At 41.7% G+C, this 27,540-nt stretch overlaps 1 protein-coding gene across 6 annotated transcripts in view; it reads left to right on the forward strand.

Moving 5' to 3' along the window:
• CADPS (calcium dependent secretion activator) overlaps window positions 1-27,540 on the forward strand; it is a 504,169-nt gene that overhangs the window by 77,742 nt on the left and 398,887 nt on the right. For all 6 annotated transcript variants that reach the window (XM_054976243.1, XM_054976241.1, XM_054976242.1 and 3 more), the window contains exon 2: window positions 16,270-16,383. In XM_054976243.1, the coding sequence (XP_054832218.1) occupies window positions 16,270-16,383 (114 nt within the window). The remainder of the gene's footprint in view (window positions 1-16,269; window positions 16,384-27,540) is intronic.

A 27,540-nucleotide genomic window follows, 5' to 3' on the forward strand; every position in this document is an offset into this window, starting at 1 on the left:
GCCTCAAAGTATGCCTTTTGTAACACTCCTAAAACAGAATACAGGAAGTGTTAGCATTTCCCAAGACCCCAAGTGGGGTCCCACAATGAATTATCATAATGGGAAAGTGTCCTACTCAGAGATGCTATGTTTATATGCCTGAAGGAAAATTAATACTTTGGAGCATTGTTTATTAGAATGCCCTTTTTTTCCAAATATGAGAGATTTGTAGGTTACTTCATCTCTATATGGGATGTCATGTGCATCACCGGGAGGAAAATTAGGGAGATTTCTGGCCAAGGTGGTCTATATGTTAATTTGGCTGTTGTGAAATTCTTTTCATATGTTATAGCGAGTGGGAAATGATTTGATGGGGGTTTTTTATCCCGGTTTATGCGGATTCTAGTGTGGTACTACTCAAAACCTATAGGTTAAATGAATAGTATCATTTAAGTAAATAAAAAGTGGGTCACAAAGCCTCTGAAACTGGGTCTCGGGCCAGCCATCCTTAATGACAGATGGTGCATTTGTATCCTTCTCTTTCTCTCCTCTTCTTCCTTTCCAGATTCTCACATTATTGCCTCCCTCCCCACCTGCAACAAAAATTGGAGGAGAGGGAATGTATTGGGCAACTATTAACTTTATGATAATAGGTGGAAGAAAAGGGGGAAAGGCTGGAGAGTCCTTCCATGCTTCTCAGACAGATATCGAAGCCCACGAACCATGTAAGAACATTATCATAAAGGCCAGACTAAAGGTTCATGTAGGCCAGCATCCTGATTCACATAGTAGCCCACAGAGACCAAAGCCTCCCCCCGCATCTTGCCACCCACCCCTGCACTGGTATTCAGAGAGTTACTCCCTTTGATCACGGGGTTTCCATTTAGTCATTATAATTAATAGGCTTTGATGGCCCTATCCTCTATGAATTTGGTCTAATCCCCTTTTAAAGTACCTTAAATTAGTGAATATCTCTAGCATATGGTTGCAGTGAATTACACAAACTAATTGCCATTTCAGTGAATCAGTAGTACTTCCTTTTGTCTAGACTGAGTTTGTTGCCCAACAGCTTCACTTGGTGGCCATAACAGGACAAGGGGAAAAGTTCACTCTGTCCACTTTCACCAAAATATGCATAATTTTATAACTGGTCTCCTACCTTGACAAAGCCAGGAAAACTCCCACTTTCCAGATTTCTGCAAATTATGCAAAACCGAATTATTCAGGAGGGCTTTTTCACTCAAGTAATAGAGCCTTGCTGTAAGAAATGGCTGAGAGAGATCCTTTGGTAAAGGGACTGTATTTAGATTTATGCTGGTTTTCTGTCTTCAAGTTTATGCTTATTTTCAAATTTCTGCAACCCATATCCTATGGTATTATTCACTGTTGATTTTATTGATCTGCACAGTTTAATCTGCCTTGAGATGCAATGAGAACGGTGGACTATAAATAAAATAAATGTTTAGAATATATTTTAAAAATTAAATTTTTTTTAAAAAATGTCAAATGTCATGTTTCCCTCCTTCACTGTCATTCCTCAAAATGAAAAAGCCCTGGTCTCATTAGCCTTTCTTTGTAGAGAAAGTGCTCTATCGACTGATCATTTTGTTTTCCTTTTCCAGTGCTATAATATCCTCTTTGAAATACAGCAACTCTCTGCATTCCCCCCCTTCCTGAAGCAATCCTGTTGTAACCCTGAGGTTAGATTACTGCAATATATTTTATGTGTGGCTGACGTTAAAAAAAAAACTTAGAAACTTCAATTATTTCAAAATGCAGCAGCCCACCTTCTAACCCAAATCAATATACCTGTATATGACCTATTTTGGAATTATTGCATTTGCTGCCTGCCAGTTTCTTTCAGGGCTCAGTTTAAAGTGTTTATTTTGATCTTTAAATCCCTTCATGGCCTGGGACTCATATATCTGAAGAGCCATCTTTTTTCTCTTTAATGACCCCATGTACCAGCTTCAATCCTTCCAGGAGCTCTTGGTGCCTTCCCACAGGGAGGTATGATCTCTATCAACCCATACTATGGCTTATTGGTTATTCCTACTTTTTTGGTTATTGCTACAACCTTTTGGAACAGATTACCAAGCGAAGTAAGGTGCCCTTCCTTTACCCTCTTTTAGGAAAGTGTCTAAGACAGTACTCATTCTAAGAGGGGGGTTTTGGCTGATTTGTTTTATAGTATTTCTACTCCACTTTTCTCAGAAAGATGCAAATCTGATTTTATTGGTCAGGGGACTGCTGATACGGACTGCTGTTTTATTGTGATCGATAACACCTTGTCTTGTTTTATTGAGGTTGGGTACATATTGCATTCTTAAATGAATTGCCCTGGGCCTTGTAGAGAAAGGCAGGTCATTTTAAATAAATGAATAATTGCTGCTATTGCTCCCAAGTTACTCACTGCTCCCTTCTTTGGCCCTTCACAATGATGAACCCCGACGGAGGCTAGGCTTTGATTGCTATTGAGCCTCATTCCCAGAAGTTAGCTAAAAGTAAAGGCTGTTATCCACCAGACAAAGTGAAGCAGCCAGTGAAAACAATGACACCCTTCATAATCACTGCGAGAAAGCTTCCAAAATATCCAATTAATTTGCCCGTCTGGATAGCAAATTATGACTAATTGTTGGCCATTGAAGCAAGGCATGAGAAATGTGTTCAGTACCTCAGAGTTTTAGATGCATTGCTTGACTAAGAATCTGGCTTTGTTTGTTGCCACACCCAGAATTATTCCCAGGCAGAATCAGATCAGAGAAGAAATATCCAGAAAAAGAGAAAGCACTGCATCCAGGAATTCAGAGTGTTTTCCATACAGGGGTGGCCTTGTGTGTTTCTCTATGGCTGCAAAGACAGTGGGGCTTTCATGCAGTGGGCTTCCTTGCATTTTTCCTTCCCCAGTTCCTCAGAAGTAGCTTCCCTCCCCACTGTGACACAAGGGGCTTTTTCAGTTTTTTTAAATCATCAGTTTAATGCTGTTAAAGTGTCATAACATTTTAACAATGTCAGGTTCTCTGAATTCTCAACTTTCATTAAAAAAAAAAAACAAGTATCTAGTCTCATTCTTGTGGAAGTAAGCCTTATTCTTATATCTCTGAATTGAAAGGGGCTAAGGGCTTACTTAGAAAGATGAAAGCTGAGAATTCAAAGGACATGATAGATTGTTATAATGCTATAGGGATCGCAGGTTCCCTGGTGGGGGCGGGGCATTCCCTGCTCCCACTTTAACCCTGCCACCACTCACCTGGTTGGCGGGCAAGGAGGGGATGGAGATGAGGGAAACAGGCCTCCTGGGTGTGCTCCCAAGAGCACATCTGTGCTTTGCAGCAAGCTGATTTGGGCCCTAAACAGGCCAAATCAGGCCTATTGCGAATTGCATATGTTCCCAGGCCTGCCCGATGATATCACTTCCCAGAAGTGATGTCATCGCACCACCTCAGGAGCGCACGCACACGAGGAACAACAAAAAGGTAGGTCTCTCCTAGGGTTGCCAGCTCCAAGTTGGGAAATTCCTGGAGATCTGGGGGGTGAAACTGGGAGAAACCTGGAGAAAGTTGGGTTTGGGGAGGGAAAGGACCTTGGCATGGCATAATTCCATAGAGTCTACCCCCCAAAGTAGCCATTTTCTTCAGGTGAACTGATCTCTGTGGCCTGGAGACAAGTTGTAATTCCAGGAAATCTTCAGCCACTACCTGGAGGCTGGCAACCCTAGTCCCTCCCCTTCTGCCAGGAGGGTAAGGGAACCTGGCAACCCTATAATGCTATGACATTCAGTTGTTTATTTTTAATGAAAACCCACCACAGCAGGTACTAGGGCAGGAGAAATGATGCCATTGTGTGAAGGACATGAATATCCAGAGTTTCCTATCCACAGGAGTGTCCTCTCAGCTTTGCTCTGATCTTTCTCTAAACATCACCACAAAGCAGGTTTGGGAAAGATCACTGGAAAGACGAGGAAAACGGCGGAGATCCCCAGAAGCACCATGATGCTGTGAGAAAGCAGAGGAAAAACAAATTTCCAACAGCAGCAGAGCCTGCGTAAATAACCGGAGTTGCCAAATTCAGCCAAGTGGAGATTTGGGAGTGGTGCTTGGGGAAGGCAGAGTTGGGGGAGGGGAGGGAGCTCAGTGAGGTTGTAATGCCATGGAGTCCTCCCTACAAAGCTGCAGTTTTCTTCAGGAGAACAAAGCTTTGTGATCTGGAGATCAGTTGTGTTCCAAAAAAACTTTCAGGCCCCACACGGAAGCTAGCAACCCTACAAACAACCTGTGGGTAAGAGACTCAGGTTGAGAAAGCACATACAACCAAACCAAGAGGGGTTCTAGAGCAAACAAATGGGATGATATGTGAACTGGGAGATGTAATCATTGGATTTGTACGTATGTATGTGTGTGCTGTCCAGTCACAACTGATTTACAGCAACGCCAGCTAGGAGCTTTGAAGGAAAGTGAAAAGCAGAGGTGGTTTGCCATTGCCGTTTCTCAAGTAGGGACCTAGTGATCTCTTGAAATTACAACTGATCTCCATATTACAGCAATGAATACCTGCTTTGGAGGGTGGCATTAAACCCTGCTTGAGGTCCCTCGCCTCCCCGAACCCTAATTTCTCTAGGTTCCACCCTTCAGATCCCCATGAAAATTCTCAACCTGGAGTTGGCAACCCTACTAAGGGTACATTTAGAAGCATCCAATCAGCCATGTTGATAAATCTAACATCCAAATTTACAAGAAAAAAAAGTATCTAACACCCACTTAAACCATTAGCATCTCTGTAGAATTGTGTTTGCAATCAGTCCCTAAGATGAGAAACTGGCCTTGCCAGGACATGCTTTCCCTTGGTATATATGGCAAAGTTGCCAAGGAGGGAAGCTCCAAAGCATAGAGTGTTCTATGTAGTAATGGACGTGAAATTTGCCTGAAAGGAAGAAATGTAGAAAATGAGTTGCTAAGCAGCTCAAAAAGGCTCCTTGAGATTTGCTAAGCTAAATTAAAACTGAGTGGCGCTGAGAAATTGTTTGCTGTGGATAGATGGATGAGAATCTCTCCCTGACACTGTCAGTTCAAGATGTGTTGCCAGCATTTTAGTGCCATCACTATATCTAATTTGAGAGACACAGTTCAACTAGTTATATTAACATCTTATCACTAGCTTGCTGCTGACAGAGGTCCTAATCCTGCAAAATGGCTTATCACATGCTGACAGCGTCTACGCGTAAATCTGGTGAAATAGCTAAGGTCTTTCGCACGTCATACTGAAGCCCTCTTGAAAGGTTACGGAGGAAAACTGCCAACCTAAAGCTTCCTGTACCTTTAATATCTGCACCAAAGGAAGAATTGCAGTAGGTCCTAGTCCAAAGTAGGGTCCTGAACTTCTAATAGCCGTGAGCTGAAGAGATTGCTTAACCATTTGATTTCAGTCCCCAGCTGAAGGCCTTGCTCATATCCAGCGGCTGCTTCTCTCCCCCCCTGCCAGAAGAAATTTACATTTACACTAATCATGCTATATAATAACAACAATATTTTGGAATATATCTCTTCACAGAAGTAATAAGAAAAGCTGTGCCTTGTCCTGATGGACCCATATCAAAGACATAAAGCAACTCTCAAAGCTAAACACCAACAATACTACCAAAGTCCCTTGAGTTTAAGCCATGAAGCTTAAACTATGGAGGGATATGTACCCACTCGAGGAAGCTGTTTACGTGGAGGCTGCTGTTGTTCACCCTGTTATTTCCTTGGGTGCATAGTTGCCTTGCAGCTTAAGAGCATGGGCTGTAATAGGATTCTCCCTCCCCTGACCCATGTTCCAATTTCATTAGCTGATTTGAGACAAAATCTCTGTATTGATCAAATGATGGGAAAAGCCTCACACAGTCACAAATGACTGCCCAGAATATTGGGAAGGTTCTGGGAGAGGCAGCATGATTATTTCTTTCAGATTCATTAAGCTTGTTGGCTTACATAAAGAGAAGACTGGATATACTTGTTATATACTCAGGAAGAAATTGGGCATCAATCTGCATCAACTGAGATTATATTAGGCTTCTTGAGTAATTACAGAGCTGTGTGCTCTTTCTGATCACTGACATACAGTCTCTGCGATCATGGGAGGTTGAAGACACTGGTGTCTTTTTGTGGCTTTATAACTGTTCAAGGATTGCTTATTCAGGAATGGCTCCCATATAGCTGGGAAGATCCAATCACATTGAAGGAGGTCCAGAACTTGCAGGCCACAAGCACTCTATGGGGGGGGGGGGGCGGGAATCATGCAATCAGCCTTGCCCTTTTGAATGGATCACTGGAACATTCTCCCAGCAGCTGCATGAGAGCGGCTCAGGGAAAAGCATGTACCCATGTGGCTGGGAGAATACTTAAAAGAAGCTTGTAAGATGAATGCACTACCTGCCCTTGTAATCCAGTATGATGGCCTTGCAAACTTTATACCAAACAACTTCCTGTCCATTAAAAGGGAGAATAGTTCTGGCCTGGTCTCTTCCTGACATGCTAGTTCCCTATGTGGAGGGAGGTTTTTTTTGCTGGGGGCGTGGGGGGTGGGCCACATTCAAATAAACAGTTCTGCATTTTCATTCTGGTGTGGTACATTCCCGAAGGACTATGTCATGTGCTTTTTCTGAATATATGTGGAATATATGGATCAGTTCTGAGGAAGTCCAGCTTCCTGGATATAAAAATTCTAAGGTTTTCGGGATATCCTATGGTGTATAGAAAAGTGGATGTATTTGCCCTCAGGGTTGAAGGATTTGAGTTCTAGCTGCATCACTGCCAGTATTTCAAGCATTCAGATTTTGGACTTTGGTCTGTATTCTTCAGGGACCAGCTGACCTCAAGGAGACCAACCAATATTGCTCTGAAAGAGAACTTATCAAGAAGAGAATTTCCTGCTTTGTCTGGTTCTGACTTTTTCACTCTGTGCTGCTTTGAACAATTTATTGAGTGTGTTTTTACCTTGACTTTTCCCATAAGTAGACTCTTGGCAAGTTTGTTCTCAGTGAGGTGGAGAGAATATCACATTTCTCTCTTCTTGTAATGGATTTTAAATGGGCACTGTTGGTTGCCTCTGGAAGCAGAGAAAATGTTTTCAGGAGGTACTGGTAAGGTAGTGAAAGGTGAGGAAACTGGGAGGCCTATCAGTCTACAAGTGCAAAAAACATCCATCACATTAAGACACTATAATTACATGCAGGGCTTTTTTTCTGGGAAAAGAGGTGGTGGAACTCGTGGGTTGCCCTCGTTGAAAATGGTCACATGGCTGGTGGCCTCGCCCCCTGATCTCCAGGCAGAGGGGAGTTTAGATTGCCCTCCACGCCGCTCGGCAGCACAGAGGGCAATCTAAACTTCCCTCTGTCTGGAGATCAGGGGGCGGGGCCACCAGCCATGTGACCATTTTCAAGAGGTTCCGGAACTCCATTCCCCCGTGTTCCCCCTGAAAAAAAGCCCTGATTACATGGATAAACTCACCAACATATACACAAGAGCCATTTCTAATTGGCTTTGACATTCATTATGTACCCTCAATCATCTTGTGATTATGCACAGGGCTGGTGCCACCTTTGAGGCGGTGAGGCAGGCACCATGGGGGCTGGGGCACCAGCGGGGGGTGCCGGAGGCGGAAGCATGTGCCACAGAGCTGGTTCACAGCTGCTGCAGCCGGCCAGCCCCGCGCCGCCACCACCACCGCCACCACCACCGCTACTGCCGCCACACATCCCCGGCCAGGCACAGCAGTCGTGGGCCAGGCACAGCAGGTGGCCGTGGCGGCGTGCGGAGCCTCCCCGTGCTGCCCCAGCCACCCGCCAGCCAGTGGGCCCGGCTTTGCTGCATGATGACATCATCATGCAGTCCAGGGACACGTGCATGCACTGTGTGCGCACGCACATGGTGGTGGCCGTGGGCACCAGAAACCCTGGCGCTGGCGGTGATTATGCATCAACCTGTATGAAAGTGAAATGTGATAAGAAGACCTGTGAATCTGCTACCTATATCTCTCTCCTAATTTGCCTGAATCTAACACTAATGAAACATTCTTCAAGCAGTAGGAAGTTGTCTGAATTGCTCCAAGCTATTTGAAACACTGTACAAATTCTGTGCCATAAGGACTTTTCATTCATTCATTCATTCATTCATTCATTCATTCATTCATTCACTCATTCATTCATTCATTCATTCAAATATCTAGTCCATTACATGGGTTGAATAACAAGAAGCTTAAACATATGCATGCTGCATAAAAAGGTAGAAGGGTATGTGAGCTTGCATGTGTCTGCTGGTAAAGACTTTCTGCAAACATTAATACTGTCTTGGCTGTCCTGGAAATCTCCCTACACACAATGCAAGGATTTTGAAAGTGTATGGAGAGAATACTTCTACTGGTATCCATTCTGTTTATTTATGAGACTTCTCTCGTTTTCAGATTTATATTCTTAGTTGTTGCAGCAAATCTCCCCTCCCCAAGCTGCAGTTAATTAAGTGTGTGTAGAGGGAACTCCCCTATATCCGCATTCCATCTCATTGATGGGTTAACATTGGTTTCTGCTGTAATACCAATCATGAATAACAGTGCAGGTTTCAAAGGAGAGAGGCAAAATGAGCTATTTTCCTATTAATCAGGGCATCGTCTGCTGCATGGTGTTGCTGGCAGTACACATGTGTGAGAAGCCACAGCCAATTACAAGTTTTCAGCTCAGGTGTTGCTTTACAAAGGACTTCTGCATATGGCTTCAACATATTTTCATGCAAAGCAATGCTTTCCTGCAGTCATGCTGTAATGTCAAAATTGGCCTGGAGTATTTGAATAATTGTATCGAGCCATTCTAATATGAAGACGTTGGCATTTAGCCCTGAGAGGGCTTTAAAAAGGATGACATCTTTCTCAAAACGATACCTTCTTTGAGACTTACCTGTCAGTTCTGAGAGACGAGAAACTGTGTGACACCTCTGCAAGGCTTTGACAACCAATCAGATTACCAGGCTGTCATTTGCTTAACTGTACCAGCCATGGACTGATGGCTTTTATTTGACTGCATATCCCCCCCCCCTCCCCGTGCACACATAAATGCATCATAACGTTATGGTAATTTTCTGCTAAAAGCAGCCATCACATCAAATGTATTTTCCAGTGTAGCACAGTATAACCATCACTGTTCCAGCTTTCTGCGTTGTCATTATATAATGCTGGGGAGGGGCCATGCCTCAGAGGATGAGCATCTGCTTTGCCCAAAGCAGGTCCTAAACTCAGTCCCTGGCATCTCTACACTGACTTTGATGGACCAATGGTTTGATTCAATATAAGGCAGCTCCGTGTGTTCACGTGTTCAATGATCAACTTGTATTATATAGTAAGTGGAGGAGGAGAGTGCCCTGAAGTCATAGCTGACTCCTGGTGACTCCTGGTGGGATTTTCATGGTAAGAGACTAACAGATGGTTTGCCATTGCCTACCTCTGCAACCCTGGTCTTCATTGGAGGTCTCCCATCCAATTACTAACCAAGGCCAACCCTGCTTAGCTTCTGAGATCTGACAAGCTCAGGCTTACCTGGACTATCCAGGTCAAGGCATATATGTAAGTAGATCAGGTAAGAGCCCCGTGGTGCAGAGCAGTAAGCTGCAATACTGCAGCCCAAGCTCTGCTCATGACCTGAGTTCAATACTGATGGCTCAAGGTTGACTCAACCTTCCATCCTTCCGAGGTCGGTAAAATTAGTACCCAGTTTCCTGGGGGTAAAGTGTAGTTGACTGGGGAAAGCAATGACAAACCACCCCATAACAAAAAGTCTCCCAAGAAAACGTCGTGATGCGACATCCCCTATGGGTCAGTAATGACTCGGTCCTTTAAATATAGGAAGACATCAAGTGATCAGGGAATGGTGCTTTCACAGTTCTCCCCCATGTGCATTCTCTTTTGTCTGCAGTACTCTCAATTCCTGCCCCCATTTCTCCTTTCCGTTCACCTAGCACTTGCTTTTTAAAAAAAATCTGAATTCTTTAAAGGACTGGATTCAGGAAGCAAAATCTGTTGTGCCAATTATAGACATTTCCTAGTCTGCACTACTTATTATGAATATAGAATTAATTTTCTTGGTACAGAATTTGAATTTTTGCAAAGGCACTGAAAACACAGAAGCATGGGAATTAGGATGAGTAGTATAATAACAAGGTATATCAAATAACACATATACTGTGTTTGTTCTGCATTTGCAAATCTGTGTGGTTCTTTCCTTTTTTTGGACATTATTCAGATACAACATATGTATTCAGTACTAGTAAATCTTACTGAAGACATACAGTACTGCGCTAGCTGCAGTAGACCTGACCCAGTCTCCTATAAAAACGAACAGCAAAGGACATTGATGTATAGCATTGATTTCATCCAAGTTATTTCAGCAAAGGACCTATTCCATTGGCTTGCTTCGATGCAATTTGTAAACACATTATTGAAGGTAACTAAGTGAGAAATGTGCTGCCTTGGGCCCTTCAGAATCCTAGTTGAATGTACTTGCAGGAGTGATGATCTCGGAGAACAAGGTTCTGAATATCCATCTTGTCAGCTGATGTGTAATGGAACTCTTAGATGTAAATATAATTAAAGTTTTAGAAGAGAAGTAAGCTTGGGGCCTAATATTTAGAACATTAACCACTATATTATCTCTGCTCACTGTGGGTTGATGCCTGAAATGGCTCTTTAAGGCTTGGATCTAGCAATGGTGGAACAATATTTGCCTGAGCAAATTATTCCACATCCTTATTTCCTATTCTGACCTCCACAATTATGCCTGTCAGGGTCAGTGGATCCCCAAGAGCAACATGGAGGTGAAGTGGAGGTCTGCCGTGAAATTACCCCCAATTGTCCATCTTTTCTAACTGGCAGACGTGTCTTCAACTCTGTTAGATTCTTAGTTGGGTTGGACTGGAGAACAAAGTACAGATGGTGTGGCGAACTAACAGCTCTTTTTTTCTAGGCTTCTTTTATGTCATTCTATGCCCTACAGATAATGGGGGAATTGTGAGTTTAGAAACCCAACAGGAGCACAGCTGCGCATGCTGGAGACTGCTATAGAGCTCTAAATCTAGCCAAACCATTGTGTAAATGTCATTCTATGTGCCACGTGATGATCTTCCAGAGGAGCATCCAGCAGTCAGATGTCTGGCCAGCAACACTTCAGAATAAAGACACTGCTGCTGTGTGGAAAGAGGAAAAATGGTGCACATAGAAATAGCAACTTATCCTAAGCAGACTAACAGCATGTGCTTTGCTTGTTGGGTCTTAGTTTGGAGCCTCTTGGGTCTTGGAAGCCATGAAGAGCGCAAAGGGATGTGGCATAGTATGAGCTAGTGCTATGAAAAATGATGTGCACTGATAAATGTGATGCATATGTGTATGACTTCAACTGAGCCATCACGAACTAGTTTCTGTTTCCCCCCTCAAGGCATGTACAATGTGGGGGGGAGCTCAGGTGGGTTCCATTCTGTGTGTGCGCGAGTGCTTATCCTCATTGGGAGCAGTAAGGAAGTCGGCTGTAGGACTATCCAAGTGTCTTGTGTGCTGTCTGGATAGGTTAGCCTGCTCCTACACACCCCAACTACGGTAATGGGGTAGCATGCCAGAACCAGATCCCTATTCAGGTCTTGGAATCAGGAGAGCAAACTTAGCAGCCTCACAATACAGCCAGAGTTGTCATCAAGGAACAACTGTGGTGTCAATCCGAGAGCGAAGATGAAGAGACAGCTCCACTGGAATGGAAACAGACTGCAGAAATGTAGGGGCAGATCATGAAAAGAAGCAGGACTAAAGGAATACTTCAACACATTGCTGTATTTATTGAGGGTATTTGTATGCTGCCTCCAGTGGTGAGATGCCACCAGTGAAAATGCCCTGTCTGTAGCTGCCAAAAACCTCAGCTCTGAAGGAAGAGTTACAGAGAGCAGAACTTGGGAGGCAGATCTTAACTGGCATGCTGGACAATGTGCATCTTTCAAGTATCCTGGATTCCAAGCTGTTTAGGGCCTTAAAAGTAAGAATCAGCATGTTGCTTTGGCAAAAGGTGTAATCCTGACCTAGAAGCAGGATGAGAGAGAGCTGCATGGTTCCCTAGTCATCATCAAAGCTGTGGCTGAGAGAGGTCAGATAGACAGGTGGAGAGAACAGAGCTTTCTGCAAGATGCACGCGTAGTATCAGTCACAAAAAGAGTTTTTGGTTTGCTTCTTTCTTCCCTCATGTGACTGCGAGTAAGCATGCATTTGTTTATGTAGGCTTATGGCAGACAGGAAGCTCTTGCCAGTCAGCTGCTCCTATGGCACTGCAAAGCCTAAATGGAATATGAAAGCAATTTAATTTCCTCTTAGGAATTGACTTTGTTTCTTAAGAACATTGGTAGCTGTTGAAACAGGGGGCGGGGGAGATCAATAAGCTCCTGCTATTTTGCAGTCTGAAATAGAATAACACCATTAAAGTGTATCAATGGAACATTTATTAGATGTTGTAATCAGGATGTGAGGGATTTGGGTTTTTTTACCTTCACAAAGTGTATATTTTTTTTCCAAAAACAATTCTGCAAACAGGAAAATTCCAAAGATTATTTTTCACAGTGCTTAATGCATGAGCAATAAGTTCCCAGAAATGTCAACCAACGTAATTCATTTTCAAAGCATTCCAGTCAGTCTCCTGTTAAAAGGGTTCAGGAAAGAAAAACATTTCTGGTTTGAACTTATCATAACTGAAAAAGCAGAGGGAATTTTTTTAGAATTATTGTTCAGCAACCTAAGCTGTTAAATGATATTTTAAATAAAGTTATGAAATTTTTAAAAAATCAGTTACCATGGAAAACCAAGTAAGTGAGCAGATATCATAAGGAATCATGGTTTTCAGGCATACTGCATAGCATACTCAGCAGTAAGTGTGTATAATCTTAGGTAGGTAGCTGTATTGGTCTGTAGTAAAATAGCAGAATTTGAATCCAATGGCACCTTAGAGACCAACACGATTTTCAGGTAGGGTTGCCAGCTCCAGGTTGGGAAATTCCTGGAAATTTTGGAGGTGGAGCCTGGAGACCACAGAGTTTGTGGAAGAAACGGACTCAGCAGGTTATAATGCTGTAGTGTTCACCCTCCAAAGCAGCCATTTTCTCCAGGGGAACTGATCTCTATGACCTGGAGACCAGTTGTTATTCCAGGAGATCTCCAGCCACCGCCTGAAGGCTGGCAACCCTATTTTCAGGGTATGAGCTTTCAAGATTTAGAGCTCCCTTTTAGTAGCTACTCTCCTGCTGTGGAATGCCCTCTTCCTTTCCCTGCCTTTTGGGGTCTTCACTTGATATTTTCCAGTGCCAGGCAAAGCGTTTCCTGCATGCTTTTAACTGATTTATGACCCTGTTTGGTTAGTTTTAATTGCTGTCCCATACTTTGTATTGCTACTTATGGTTGGTGTTGGCTTAAGCTGGTTTTTAGCTGTCATTTGTCTATAGTTTTTCTGCTTGTTTGTGCATAGTCTACCTTTCTCACTGAGACCCAAGTCATATTACATAGCGCAAGTCAATATAGTATAATCAACAGTTAGAACATTCACTGAACACATACAAAAGCGTATGATAGCAGTAAACTTGAAAACAAACAAATCTGAAGACAGAGATTAAATCTTTCTGAAACAAAGCATAACTAATTAACATAACATCTTTAACAACATTGAAACTGTCCAGCAGGAGCATATCTACATCAGGAAATAGTACCCAGTAGCATAGTCTGTAGTCCCTGTCCCTTACAAAGGCGTCTCTCTGAGCTATATCTTATGACACACCCCTATAATCTGAGTAGAAAGCCCTGAATAATCAGTTTTGCATAGTTTATGAAAAGCCAGGAGAGTGGGGGCTTTCCTGACCTCAGGCAGGCCATTCCATAAGGTGGGGGTCACTACAGAGAAAGCAGGTGTGTGGGCAGCTGTTGATTTTGCTCAGCTGCAGGGCAATATCTGCAGAAGGAGCTATGGCTGACCAGACATTTTGGTTGCCTCAGAAAGAGACTTGGAGAACAGGCCTAAGCAGATCCGCTCAGAATAAGTCCCATTTTATTCAATCTGACGTACTGCCAGGAATGTGCGTTCTTAAGACTGCAGCCTCGGTGACTCATTTAAACTGAGACATGAACAGGGTCTATTTGCTCTCTTCTTTAGATTTTATTTTCCTTGTATCCCTTTGTGTATAACTGTTAATATAAAGGTAAAGGACTTACATATAAAGTCTTAATTGGCTTAAGCCGTTAATAGCTGGAGTGAGTGGTTTTCTGGGGAATCTGTCACCAGCCCTGTAAATGTAGCTTATGTGACTGAAGAGTGGTGCCTAGAGGGAGAACAGGACTGAGGGCACTGTCCTCGCCCCACTTGTTTACCCTTAATGGAAAGACACACTAACTGAATCCAAGCAGGCTTTGTCCACATGTTCAGGACAGGAGTGCTGCTTTTTTAATGTTCCCCACCAAGGTGAAAAAGCCTGCATGTGAAAAGTTGGAGATTAAAGTTAATCCAGGTAGTGATTGACAGCATATACATAATGATTTCTACCATAGGCTGGAGGGAATGTTTTCCGTTCAAAGAGCCTTCCTCCAGCCTCGCATCCTCGTCCATTGGGAGATCAAATACTTAAGTTGGGGAAGGCTCCTTAGGCTAGAGAAAGGCTTCAAACTTTTGCTCAGTGAAGTGGTAGGATCCATGCCAGTGTAATGGGTACAAAGGATAGTATTATGTTACGCTCAGCATGGGAGCCACTGTACCCTGTTCTTTGTGTGGGAAGAGCAAAGAGATTGGATTGTATGTCATTTATTATTGTTCACAACACATGCTGGCTCCCAGATGAAACTAGACTTTGTTCCCTTAAAATGAATTCAAATTAGTAGAGTTTATCCTGTAGCAACTGAAAAGTATAGATTTAATTACCTGGTATTTCCTGAGCTTCAGGTTGTTATTTCCACCAGCCCTAATTAATGCTTTGCAATCTAGTATAATCCCCAAGTGTTCTGTTGCACGCCGTTCTTCTTTATTTAGTCACTTTTTATTATGACAAGAGGTAACTAAAACAATGTCAGAGCCTTTTGCTGCATAAACTTAAAGTTTGTGTCCCTAGATGTGCCATTTTTTTACTCAGTTGCAGACCGGTTACTGATGAGGCCAGTATGCAATTTAAAATAATAGTGTTGCTGTAGGGCAGGATTTGGGGTTTGAGTCATGCTTCTGGCTACTCCCATTCCTGCACAGAAAATTGTTGGTCACTGCTAAAACACCTGAGGCGTTCACATTGCACCCCACATCTCAAAACATCCTCAAGGTATACTTCCTGACAGTTAGAGCAGTTCCTTAGGGGAACAGGCTTCCTCAGAAGGTGGGGGGGTTCTCCTTCCTTGGAGGTATTTAAGAAAAGGCTTGATGGCCACCTGACACCTATGATGATTCTCTGTCTTAAGATGAATATACACAGATCAGGACAGGGAATGCATGAAGGGTTGAGCTGGTGCCTGGCTCTCATGGCTGTTTCCTATATGCCCATGGAAATGGCAATTGCCACTTTGGGGTCAGGAAGGAACTTTCCTCCAGGCCAGATTGGCCAGGGATCCTGGAGGTTTTTTTGCTTTCCTCTGTGCATATAGTAGGGGTCACTGGGAGACATGAGGGGAGAAGATAACTGTCAATTTCCTGCATTGTGCAGGGGGCTGGACTAGATGACACTCGGGGTTCCTTCCAGCTCTATATTTCTATGGGCATTCTGAGTACAAGAAAGCAGAATTTCCAGTATTCTGTGCAGTTGTCTTCAATATGCTTCATAGTTAGTTACCCTTCTTGAATGGGTAACAGAAGCAGAACAAATTATGCAGTGGAAGAAAATGTATGCCTATTTGGTTGATTTGCATAATTTCCCATATTACAGATTCGATGGGGGGTTGTGGTATTATTTTCTTGACCATGAATCTAAATGCCTTGATCTACACAATTCTGGTGAGAATTAATGTTTTAATTAGTGCTTTAGCTGACTTGTAATTCTTGCTTTTAATTCTGCTGCTATCATCATCCATCATTTTTTAATGTTTAATTGTTGCACAGCTGTTTTTAATACTCCGCACTGGAAATTATAGAATTGTGTTAGAAGATGGTATATTATTTTATTATTGTTTCATATTTGATTTTGCTAACCACCTTGAGCATCTATGGTTGTGAGGTGGTCTATAACTCTTTTAAATGATAATAATAAATATTATAAGAGGGTTTTTTGTATCCTTACTATTTTTCAGATAAGCAAGCAGCAGCTCCAGACTGTCAAGGATCGTTTTCAAGCCTTCCTCAATGGAGAAACTCAGATTGTTGCAGACGAAGCTTTCATGAATGCAGTCCAGAGTTATTATGACGTAAGAAAATATGAGTAGCCATTCTTAGTCTATGGAAAGAGAACCTGACCTTGGACATGAAACGTACTAGTCTGAGAAGCAAATAAACATTAGTACTGAAACGGCTCATAAGCAAAGACTAAAGACTGTATCATGCAGCTCATTCAGGCTGTTATCCTTAGAGCTCTTTGATCTCAGTGGGACTTGCTTCTGAACAAACATGTTCTCTGTTGGTGTGGGAGAGTATTCTCAGTGTTAAACTAAACGGAAGATCTGAGAACAGATTGTCAAATGTGTTTTTCTTGCTAAAAGCAGCTGAGAGATTCAGATCGGGACCGCAGTGTGGGTGAGAATAATCTGACTCTTTCTGTCCACATCTTTTGCCCTGTTAAAAAAAGCCTCCTCTAGGGCAAATGCCAGCCAAGGAGGGCCCCCCCCCATCTGAATTCCCCTCCTCCAAGATGCAATGTAGCAACAAAGAATGTCAGAGATCTGTCCCGTTTTGACCCTAAGAAACTGTCACTTTCAGGGAATATTAAAGGAAAGGAGGCGACTCATCATAGAGATGGGTGAATGTCGTATCTAATCTCTTCCAGGAAAGATTGAATTCACATAGGAATTCAGCCTGTCCCTTTTCTATTCTAAACATTAAAAAGCATTATTGGAACTTCAAAGCCACTTATAAAATAGAATGGCATGGCATGCAAAGTCCAAAATAGACCAATGGATAATTTATACTGTAAGCAATATTTTGCTAAATTAATGCAATTTTAACATTTCTTTGGTTTTCTGTGCTCGGAAAAATTCTATTTGCATTACGCTAAGTAAGAAATCAAATAAGAAATATAGCCAAGAAAATAACTTCAAAATTACATGAATATTTTCCTTATAATTCCCCATTTTTGAGACCTGTAAGTTTCACTAGGACTCCTATCTTGCTTTTTCTCCACCACAGCATTTTGAGGGGGGGCATTCATATGTATATTCTTAATTTTATTATTTTATTGTAGTTTTTATTTTGGAAGCCATTTATTCCATAGATGGCAGATAATATTTTGAGGATCCATGCAGGTCTCCTGTTTATTGTATCTAATCTCAACATGGCCCCAGATCTGGATCATAATATCCCCACTATGGTGCATTTACAGAGAACAGAGATCTTTATTCACATCTTTACAAATAAGATGTGTACAAAAAAAAACCCTCCAACCCCCACCCCCCATCATCTGCACAAGTGCCACAGACTTACCTACAGGTCAGTTGACCCTGCACCGGTTGGCCCTGGAATGAACCCTAATTCCACCCTTTCACATCAGAGGGAGTTGGGGGAGAGGGAGGTGGTGGGGGAGAGGGAAGAGCAGCTGCCACTACATAAACTAAGCAATGCAAGCAGTAGTGCTTCAGGAAGGAAGAGGGGGGAAGACAAGTACAGCTGCTGCCATGCATTTCACATGTGCCAAGCAGGTGGAAGCACTATGGGCTGGCCAGTGAGTAGATGGGATTCCCCTTCCATCACAGGTTCCCCCCTTGTATAATTCAGCTTCTATGTTGGGTTGCATCCCATAATCCGTGAACCCAAGGATCATGGATGTTTTGCACGATCCTCTTCATCCAACAGTTCTTTTCAGGTCCCAGGAAAGTTTGTTCCTAGGGTCACAGAACCCACCATGTGAGTCAGGAGTCTGCAGTGGGGAGGAGACAAAATTGCTGCCTTCTTCCTCTTCTGTTAGTGGAGCTATGCTGTCAACAGAGGCAAAAAGGGTGTTCATCTCCTTCCCCCTCCCCATTGTAGTCTTCTAACCTCTGTGGCTATTAATTCCAGATGGATCCTGGGAATTAACTTTCTCATGGTTGGAACAGACTGCTGGGTGGAAAGGGAACACAAGAAAGATCTGCATCTGTTATGACCTTCCACTAACACATCACAAGATCCAACCCATTGGCTTTTAATTATATCAGATTATGAGAAGCATTGTTGAGCTGTTGGATCATTGTCCATGAACTTCTATTTAGCGTAATAAGTAAAGGCCAGCATTTGGCCAAACTTCATGTGATGGCAACTCATGGCAACCACAGGTTCATTTGTCACAATTTTAATACCATGAGGTCCCAGTCCTGATTGGGCCTTCAGCATGGGGCTTTCCTCCCACACCTTTTCAAGTTCCCTAAGAGCCACCAGGGGACTTTTGCAGGCCCTACTGTGGCTGTTTCAACGCTTAAAAAGATGCAGGGTAGGGAGGAAAGAGTTCCACATTCCTCATGTATTTTAAAATCTCTTTAAAATGGTGGCAGCAAACCCATGTCAGCCGCGAGTTTGCTGTCATGTTTAGTTTGGTCCACAGCGACTGTGGAAGTCTTAAAAGTTTTATTAGTACATCTGGGTTTTTTTTCTTCAATGTGGCCTCTTCACAGTCTAGCCATACAGTTGTTGATTCAGATTTCAGTTAACAAATCTAAGTAGCATTGGGTTGTTAGGTAACCTTTATGGAGTTTTCTAAGCCTCTCCTTATTTTAAAAGATATTAGAATAAATGGCCCTTAGGTACCTGCTAATGGGGATTTGTTAATGGAACATTATGAGTCATATTGACTGGGTTGGGAAAATTGTTATTTTGTTTCAGGTCGGTAGATTAAAAAAAATGTTGTACTATAGCAGCTAGGAATCTGACCTAGGAAGTCTTTATTTAAATTTTAGATCATCCATAGATACAATAGGGAGCCTTTGGTAAGCCATTATTCTCTATCCCAGGAGACCCCAGCTTTTTAAAGTCTGGGGACACTTTTGGAATTCTGACATATGGTGGCATATGCAGCCATAAAATGGTTGCTGCAGGAGGCGTAGCCAATCACAGAAAGTCATGAAGTGAGATATGCATAACTCTAATCATAACTCTTCATCATTTCAGGCAGAAACTCTGTTTAACAGGATGCCTTTTAAAATGAATATATTGTTTAAAAATATTTTTTCTTGCATACAAACAGCTTAGCTTTAGCCACACAGTGAAGACCCTTGTGTATTGGTAGCAGCTGCTGCTGAAGCAACTTTTTAAAGATCTGCACAGCCCATTAAATTTCCAATAGCCAATCAGAAGCCCTGCTGGCCAAAAGCTCCACCTGGCTTTGCCCACTTTCTAAGAACATTTGGTGGATACCAGGAAAGGTGTTGGCAGGCGCCATAGCACATAGCAGACTCCTGCTCTAATCTGTAACTCCTGGCCTGTAGCACAGGAAATAATAACACAGTCCTACATTACAGATTATTGAGATAATGTAAATGAAAACATTGAACATTTGGAAAGCACTACATAAAGGCCATGTATTATTACTGGAAAAGAGTCCAGGAGCACCTATAAGACTTAGAAAATTTGAATTTTGTTTGTCTTATAGGTGCTACTGGACTCTTACTCTTTTCCACTGCTCTTTTCCACTGCTGTAGACAGACTAATGTAGCTACCCATCTTGATGTATTATTACTAGAGATGGGCACGAACAGCAATACGAACTAAAAAAACCCACGAACAGCCCAATCTGCTGTTCGTGAACAAGCTGTTCGTGAGGCCCCATTCTAAATGCACAGGTGGTCGTTGCAAGCCTCGTTCGCTGCTGTTCGTTGCTGTTTGTCAAGCCAGTCTAGCACCTGCAATCAATTCCCATGGTAACTCTGGCAGGGATTGTTTGAACTCTGTCTGAACTCCTGTTGCTGCCCTGGAAACCCCAATCTAAGCCCAATTTAACTTGATAGGCAGGTCTTCCTTCCAAGTGTGGACTGGAGCTCCAAATTTGTTACAAGAGGAAAAGACCAGGGTGGAGGGGGGCTCCCAGCTCTGGCTTTCAGGGAGAGACAGCTGCTGTTAGAGAGACAGGGTGAGTGCATTGGAGCTTGAATTTTCTTTGTGTGTGGTGGGATAGAGATCTACCCCTTCAGGTTCCAGGGCTGCTGCCAGGCTCTGAGGCCAAGCTATTATTTATTATAGGTACCTTTCCTGCTTCCTGCTCAGGTAGGGTTTCTGGGAGTGGTGCAGTAGGGATCTTGATGGCTGGAGGAGAGCCTGCTGGCCCCCACAAACCATGAACAATGAACATGTTCATGACAGGATCATGTTCATCAGTGTTCGTTGTTCATTGTTCATGGATGGCAACGAACAACGAACACCATGTTTGTTTTCTGTTCGTGCCCATGTCTAATTATTACTATTATAGTTTATAAAACTTCTCTATATAAAATTTAATCAAAGCAACTTACAACTAATAGATTTGCTTACAATACATTGAAATTAAATTATCATTCCAAAATAAAGTTGAAGCGTGAGTCTCAGAAAAAAGACCCCCCCACACACACACACACACAAACCTCAACCCATATTTCATAAAAAGGAAGCATACAGTGAAGTAGCTTGGCAGGCTTCCTGGAGCATGTAATTTGGGTGAACCACAGCAAGCACTGAAAAAGCCATGATCCCGCTTATAGTGCCTAACTGTGCAATTCTAAGGCTACTTTCCTAGGATAAGTCCCCATTGAGTAGACCTGTTTGAGATTGCACTTTAACTATTGCTATCGTTAATTCTTCATATTTTTGAGAACTGTTCACAAAACATGAAGCCTTAATTTCCAGTGTCACAAGAGCCTCTTTCATTTCATATTATTTGTTGCATAAAGCCTACAGTCCTCATGCCATTTTCTTTCAAATAATCAACGTCAATGGAAGAACTCCAGTGAATAGTTAGAGGATGATGGCATATATACAAAGAACAGAAATATTAACTGAGATTTCCTCTCGGTAAGTTTGTCAGATCAGAGGTTTATTTTTTCCAAGAGACTAACTAGTTGAATGGTAATTTAAAAAGACTAATGTGGAACTAGGGAAATATGCATTCAGCAATACTCCATCATTAAATTATTTTGTGTGGTCTTTCTCATCTCAGAGGTCATAAATTTCAATTAGGGAATGTTATTTCCCAGTTATATAAAATCTTTGTTAAAAGAATCAATATTTTGGCAGTTAATTAGGTTTAGAGAAGAAGTCTTCTGTGTACTAATTAATTTGTGGGGCTGATCATCACGACATTCATAAATGTTTACAAGTTGTCACATAACTCAGTTGACATCCTTATACATCGATCGAACTCACCGCTCGATTAAAGGGACCATATTTTGCTGTACAACATCTGTACACATTCACACTTGCTTAAATATTTTGTGGAAAGGCACCCATGTCCTTTAAATGACAGGTAGCCTACTACTAATTTGTAAATGTATATTTGCCTAGCAGGAAAAAATAGGATGCTCCTGGTAATATAAACCCAAAGGCAGTGACTATCAGCTTTGAAAATAGAAGAGTCCAGTAGCACCTTTAAGACTAACCAACTTTACTGTAGCATACGCTTTTGAGAATCACAGTTCTCTTCGTCAGATGCATGTGAGATGCAAAATAGCTATTTTGCTACTACAGACTAACATGGCTAACTCCTCTGGAGCTTTGAAAATGTAATTGATCAACTTAAAGCATAAGGCAATGGATCCATCCAACCCACTACTGGCAGTGGCTCTCCAGTGTCTGTGGCCTAAGATTCTTTTTAGTTGGAGAAACCCAAGACTGAACCTAAAGAGAAAAGAGTCCAGTAGCACCTTTAAGACTAACCAACTTTACCGTAGCATAAGCTTTCGAGAATCACAGTTCTCTTCGTCAGATGCATGTGATTCTCAAAAGCTTATGCTACAGTAAAGTTGGTTAGTCTTAAAGGTGCTACTGGACTCTTTTCTATTTTGCTACTACAGACTAACACAGCTAACTCCTCTGGATCTAAGACTGAACCTGGAACTCTGGGCAGGTAAAGCATTTCTTCTACCTATGCCCCTCCCCGGAGCATCTTCCACATATACAGCCTCAATTTCTCTGAAAGGCGTACTTAACATTTGCCACTGCATCATCTTCAAAGGGAGCTGCTTTATGAATATTTTTGTGTCATTTATGCTCCTAAAGAAGTGGCCCAGCAGGCATGGGATTTTTATCATTATTAGACTATACTATTACTTCCTTAGGCACTTTAATGCTCTTTTGTGTTCACTCAATGCCTGTAAAACACAACATTTTAGAAGCTCTGAATTCATTTATAGAGGAGCACTCTTCCTAGGGTTGCCAACAACCTGGAGAAAACCTGTCCCTTTGGTGGTGGAATGTGCTGTCAAGTCATAGCTGACTTATGGTGATCCCTGCTGGGGTTTTCAAGGCAAGAGATGAACAGAGATGGTTTTCATTGCCTGCCTCTATATAGTGACCGTGGTCTTCGGTGGTGGTCTCCCATCCGATTACTAACCAAGGCCATCCCTACTTAGCTTCCAAGATCTGCTGAGATTGGGCTGGCCTGGGCTATCCAGCTCAGAGCACCTGCCCCTTTAATACAGGCTTACAGTGTAATCCTATCCAGAGCTATTCCATTCTAAGTCCATAGATTTCAGTGGGCAGTAACTCTCCTTAGGATTGTGCTGTTAATGTATGGAAAAGGGTAGGTGAAGGTTTTCTTGGTTTGAAGGTCAATAATATCACCTGGTCATTAACATCTGATTAAGCCTCTATTAAAAGGACAGGACACTTTTCCTCCAAGTTGTTGCCAACCCTCTCTCTTTCAGTTCCAGAAACTTTAATGTGCAAGGCATAATATGCAAGGGAAATTCTCTGTTTAAAACTGATTTTGGCTATTTAAAGAAATGAGAGGAGCATGAAGTTTCTTGTTCAAAACTTACATCTGATTCTTTGTTCCTTAAACAGTGTTTCCTTTTTTTTAGCCAACAACTTCTGGCATGTTGAGATGTAAAATGGGTTCTGCTGGCAGGATAATGAAGCCTGGAGGAATACCCCAGTAGAAATTGTTCTAGTCCCTCCTCATAATGAAATGGGATGGAATAACGTATTTGCCATCAGGTTTTGGAACCTTCCGAACATGTCTGACATACTGTTAAGTTTTCTCCATAGCAATGCAGTCAGGTTTAGGAATGAGCCCATCTCGCATCCCGTCAAGTCTTAGGAAGAGCTCCTTCCTATCCCCATCATGTGACATTCTTTTAAATGGAGATTGCAGGGACTAAACCAAGGACCTTCTGCATGCAAATTATTCTGTTTAATAATTCTGTCCACAGAAAAGCTTATGACTTAAATTAATTACAGTACTAATCACAATGTTGATAGTTTTTCTTTCTTATGTACAATACTTATCAAAGAATAATAATATAGCATCATTATGTGATATAGCCTTCACAATCCTAAAGCAATGGAAAAGAGCAAAAGTCGAGTAGCACATGTAAGACTAACAAAATTTGTGGTAGGATATGAGCTTTCATGAGCCACGGCTCACTTCTTCAGATACCTGGACTCCAGATACTGGACTCTTGCTCTTTTCACTCTTACAGACAGACTGTCATGGCTACCCATCTTAATCTAATTCCAAAGCAGATATTCTATGATGGAACTATGGGTACTTTACAATTAGTAGGATTTGGTGCAAATTTTAAAAATATACTTGATAATAAAAAATAAGTCTCATACACAATAGGAAACAAATATTAGGATGCTTATGAGTAGATTTCTCCCTATTGTTGTGTTGTCATATGTTTGTTTCTATTATGTATGAGGCTTATTTTAATTTTTTTAATTTTCAAATAAATTAAAAAATGAAAACAAATCAACTGGTATTCCAGTACAAAATTAATGCGAGTAATAACTTCCTCCTGAAAAGATTGAATAACTGGACATAGCTAGCGCATGTGCTTACAAGTAGGTATTCACTGCTTTACCATTAGTAGGGTTTGGTGCAATTGTGACAAACGTTGCAGAATCACAAGTATTGTTGTCGCCCTGGCTTTGTGTTTGAGCAGCAATAAGCATGTCTGCCATGTGTATCATCCAGATTCTCATAACTTATACCTCTAACGTGCCTTAATTGTCTATTCTGGTTGAAGGCTAGTTCACACAATTGTAGCAACTCGTAACTTTTATATGCAAGCAGTAAGGTTGACAACTGGCTTGAAGAAAAATGTTCTGTTTCTTTACTGGAGGCTTAATAAGGAGGTAAATTACATCCTATTGAGCCTCTGTTAAAGGGACAAAACATTTTTCTCCGGGCCTTAACAGGCAATATAAGCTGTTCTGTAAGAGCAGAAGCATCCCATTTTTAACATTAAAATATCATTAAATCTAAATCTCTACTGACTTTCTCTTGTGTTCCTAAAGGCATCCAAACTGGTAGGCTTGCAAAAGTTGATCAGGCTTGGATATTAAACACAAACAACTAAATCAAGAATGGAGCTAGTTGCTCCACAAGAGAAGCTGAAATTAACTCATCAGAACTCGTTTCTCATGTTTACAAGACTAGAAATCTCATGCTTCCTTTCTTTTGTATTCTTGCAATCTCCTATTTTTAGGGAAGGAAACCTCTCCAGTGCAATGCGTCACTGAGAGCGTTAAACTTTTATTGCCTTTTCAGGCCCAAAACACTTGGTGCAGTGCAAAAATCCTCCATTTCTTCGGGTCATCCTTGAACTCTTTAATTATTAAGCATTTGCAGATGCACCCCTCTGCCTGCCCAGCTTCCTTCCAGTGTAATGCATTCATGTCATCCTCAACATCATTAATAAAACAATGCCCTACACTTGCCTGGCTGCCAGTGGTTCTACCTGTTCTGTTGAATAAAGATGAGGGAAAGTGCTTCACCTCCCTCCATGTGCTACACCTTGCTTTACAGGGTTCCTCTGGCTTCTGATGGGGCTCCATTACAGCCTTGACTCCTTTTGATATATTTCTTTCAGTGGAAATAATATCGTCACTGGCATTCTGGTTAGCTTCCTCCTGTTGTTTCCCTGCGGATCTGCTTTGTTCCAGCTTCATTGATCTAAAGCAAAAGGCATCTCTTAGTTGTAAAGATCTTTGCATCAACAAAGCAAAGAGCAGGACAGAACCTTGTCTTTTCCGTGCCTGCTATGACAGCATATGCTGTGATAAAAAGAAATAAATTAATATAACTTGGAACTAAGCAATGGGCCAGATAAATAATATTTACCCTTTCACTATTCCTCCTTTTTAAAAAGGAGGGCTTGCCATGCTTTTAAAATATGTTTCAAGAATATCTAATCCTGATGGGATCACTTGCTCATGGCAGGGGACAATTTAAAACCAAACACATAGTTTAATCGCAAGCAATATATTAACTGTGCCAAAATGTTACCTACCTTGGGCCCTGAGATTCTCAGGAGAGAGTCAAGCATGTAAATATTTTAAATAAATAAAAGCAAAATTCCTCATTTGTACTGACTTCTCCACATTTTGACGGTTAAGACTGCACATGAGTATGCACTTTAATTGAAGGTGTTTGGAATGCATGCTCCTGCTAGACTTGCTACAACTATGCATTGTTACTTAGCCATCTCCTGCTATACTGATCCTTTCCCACTGCTTCTGTCTTGCTGTTCCCATGTTATATAAATACATATATAAATAAACATGCAAACCCATATAAATATGTATTTTACTCAACAGACCCCATTTTCATTGTTAACTAGTCTTACATTGAGGTGGTCTTTACAATCTCCTCTCTCCCCTCTGCCATGCAAATATTATCACCTACAACCTTTTGTTCATACTGTGAATGTATCCTGTGCTTATATGATTGATAATTAAGCAATATGAGATCATAAGTTTCTGTTAAACTAATGCTATCCATGTTGAGCAGAAGGAACTCCTGGGCAAGATCCTTTATCTGGCATGGTGAACTTTCAAAGCTTCCAACTTTTCTGCTTCATTCTCACAAGACTGCTGCAAAACAAACCTTTAGAGATAGAGATATGTCATTTTTTGTTCCTTATATGAGATATTACCGTGTGGGTTGGCATTTCTCTTTCATCTCTCTGCAGGAAAGAGGTCACTGTTGACATGTGGGTGGCATCTAGGGAAAAATGTAATTTCTTTGCTCCCAAGGGTGGCTGTCATAGTGCCAAATTCCTTTCATCACAGACGTCTGACCTCTGCATTATGTTCTGAATGCCTGCATAGGGAGATAAAAAGAGCCCCTCAGAATAGCATGAAACACAGATTGACTTTTTCACACTAGATTCTATCCAGTAACAGGGATCTGATTCTGAACTGTGGCCAGTTTTGAACTAAGCAGGGCTTTTTTTCAGGGGGAATGCGGGGGAATGGAGTTCCGGAACCTCTTGAAAATGGTCACATGGCTGGTGGCCCTGCCCCCTGATCTCCAGACAGAGGGGAGTTTAGATGGCCCTCCGCACCGCAGAGCGGTGCAGAGGGCCATCTAAACTCCCCTCTGTCTGGAGATCAGGGGGCGGGGCCACCAGCCATGTGACCATTTTCTCCGAGGGCAACCCACTGAGTTCCACCACCTCTTTTCCCAGAAAAAAAGCCCTGGAACTAACTATTCTTCTATAATTCAGTATGGCCATATTAACTTTTCAGGAATAAAAAGTGGCTTCCCTCAGAAATTATTTCTTTCCATTGTGACTTGGGGTCCATTCTAAGTTGCCTTCTGGCAAGAACAGAGAAATTGGGGGAATTGATCATAGATTTCATGCTAGAAAAAGAAATTTCTTTTTTTGTTTTTTAAGTTGCAGAACACAGGCAAATTTTTAAAATAAAAGTTGTGTTTTTCAGCGCAAAAGCAATTAGTTTTTAGGTTTTATGATCCAGAAGAGCATAATGTCAATCTTCTAAATCATAAAAACAAATTCATAATTCTTTCCAAGCTAATACTTGAAAAAATGAAAAAAATGAGATTTGGGAAAGACAGTGGATGTGGAACTTCAGTTCTATCAAATTATTACTAAGTATTAAAATGAAAATATTGAACACAACAGAGCTGTTTTGAATGTACACTTGACTATTTTAAGAGTTGTGAAGATTCAGATCTCGCTTCATATTACCCAAAATGACCTGACTGCCAGATCATACCTGAAGATTCCTCATTTTGTGGAATAGGTTTTGGGCACTTTTTTTTTTAGTGAAATTGCTCATAAGCAGTTTTGTTGTCTTCACTTTAAAAATAAAACTCACAACATGCTCACATACTATTCTACTCATTCATTTGGGTTGAAATTCTCAAGCACTGTATCCCTCACTCTAGGCCAAGGGATCTTCCTCTTCCACATTTCGGGCAGACAGAAGAAAGCCTCCCAGTT

The sequence above is a fragment of the Eublepharis macularius genome, chromosome 4 (assembly GCF_028583425.1).
Source record: "Eublepharis macularius isolate TG4126 chromosome 4, MPM_Emac_v1.0, whole genome shotgun sequence".
Lineage (NCBI taxonomy): Eukaryota > Metazoa > Chordata > Lepidosauria > Squamata > Eublepharidae > Eublepharis > Eublepharis macularius.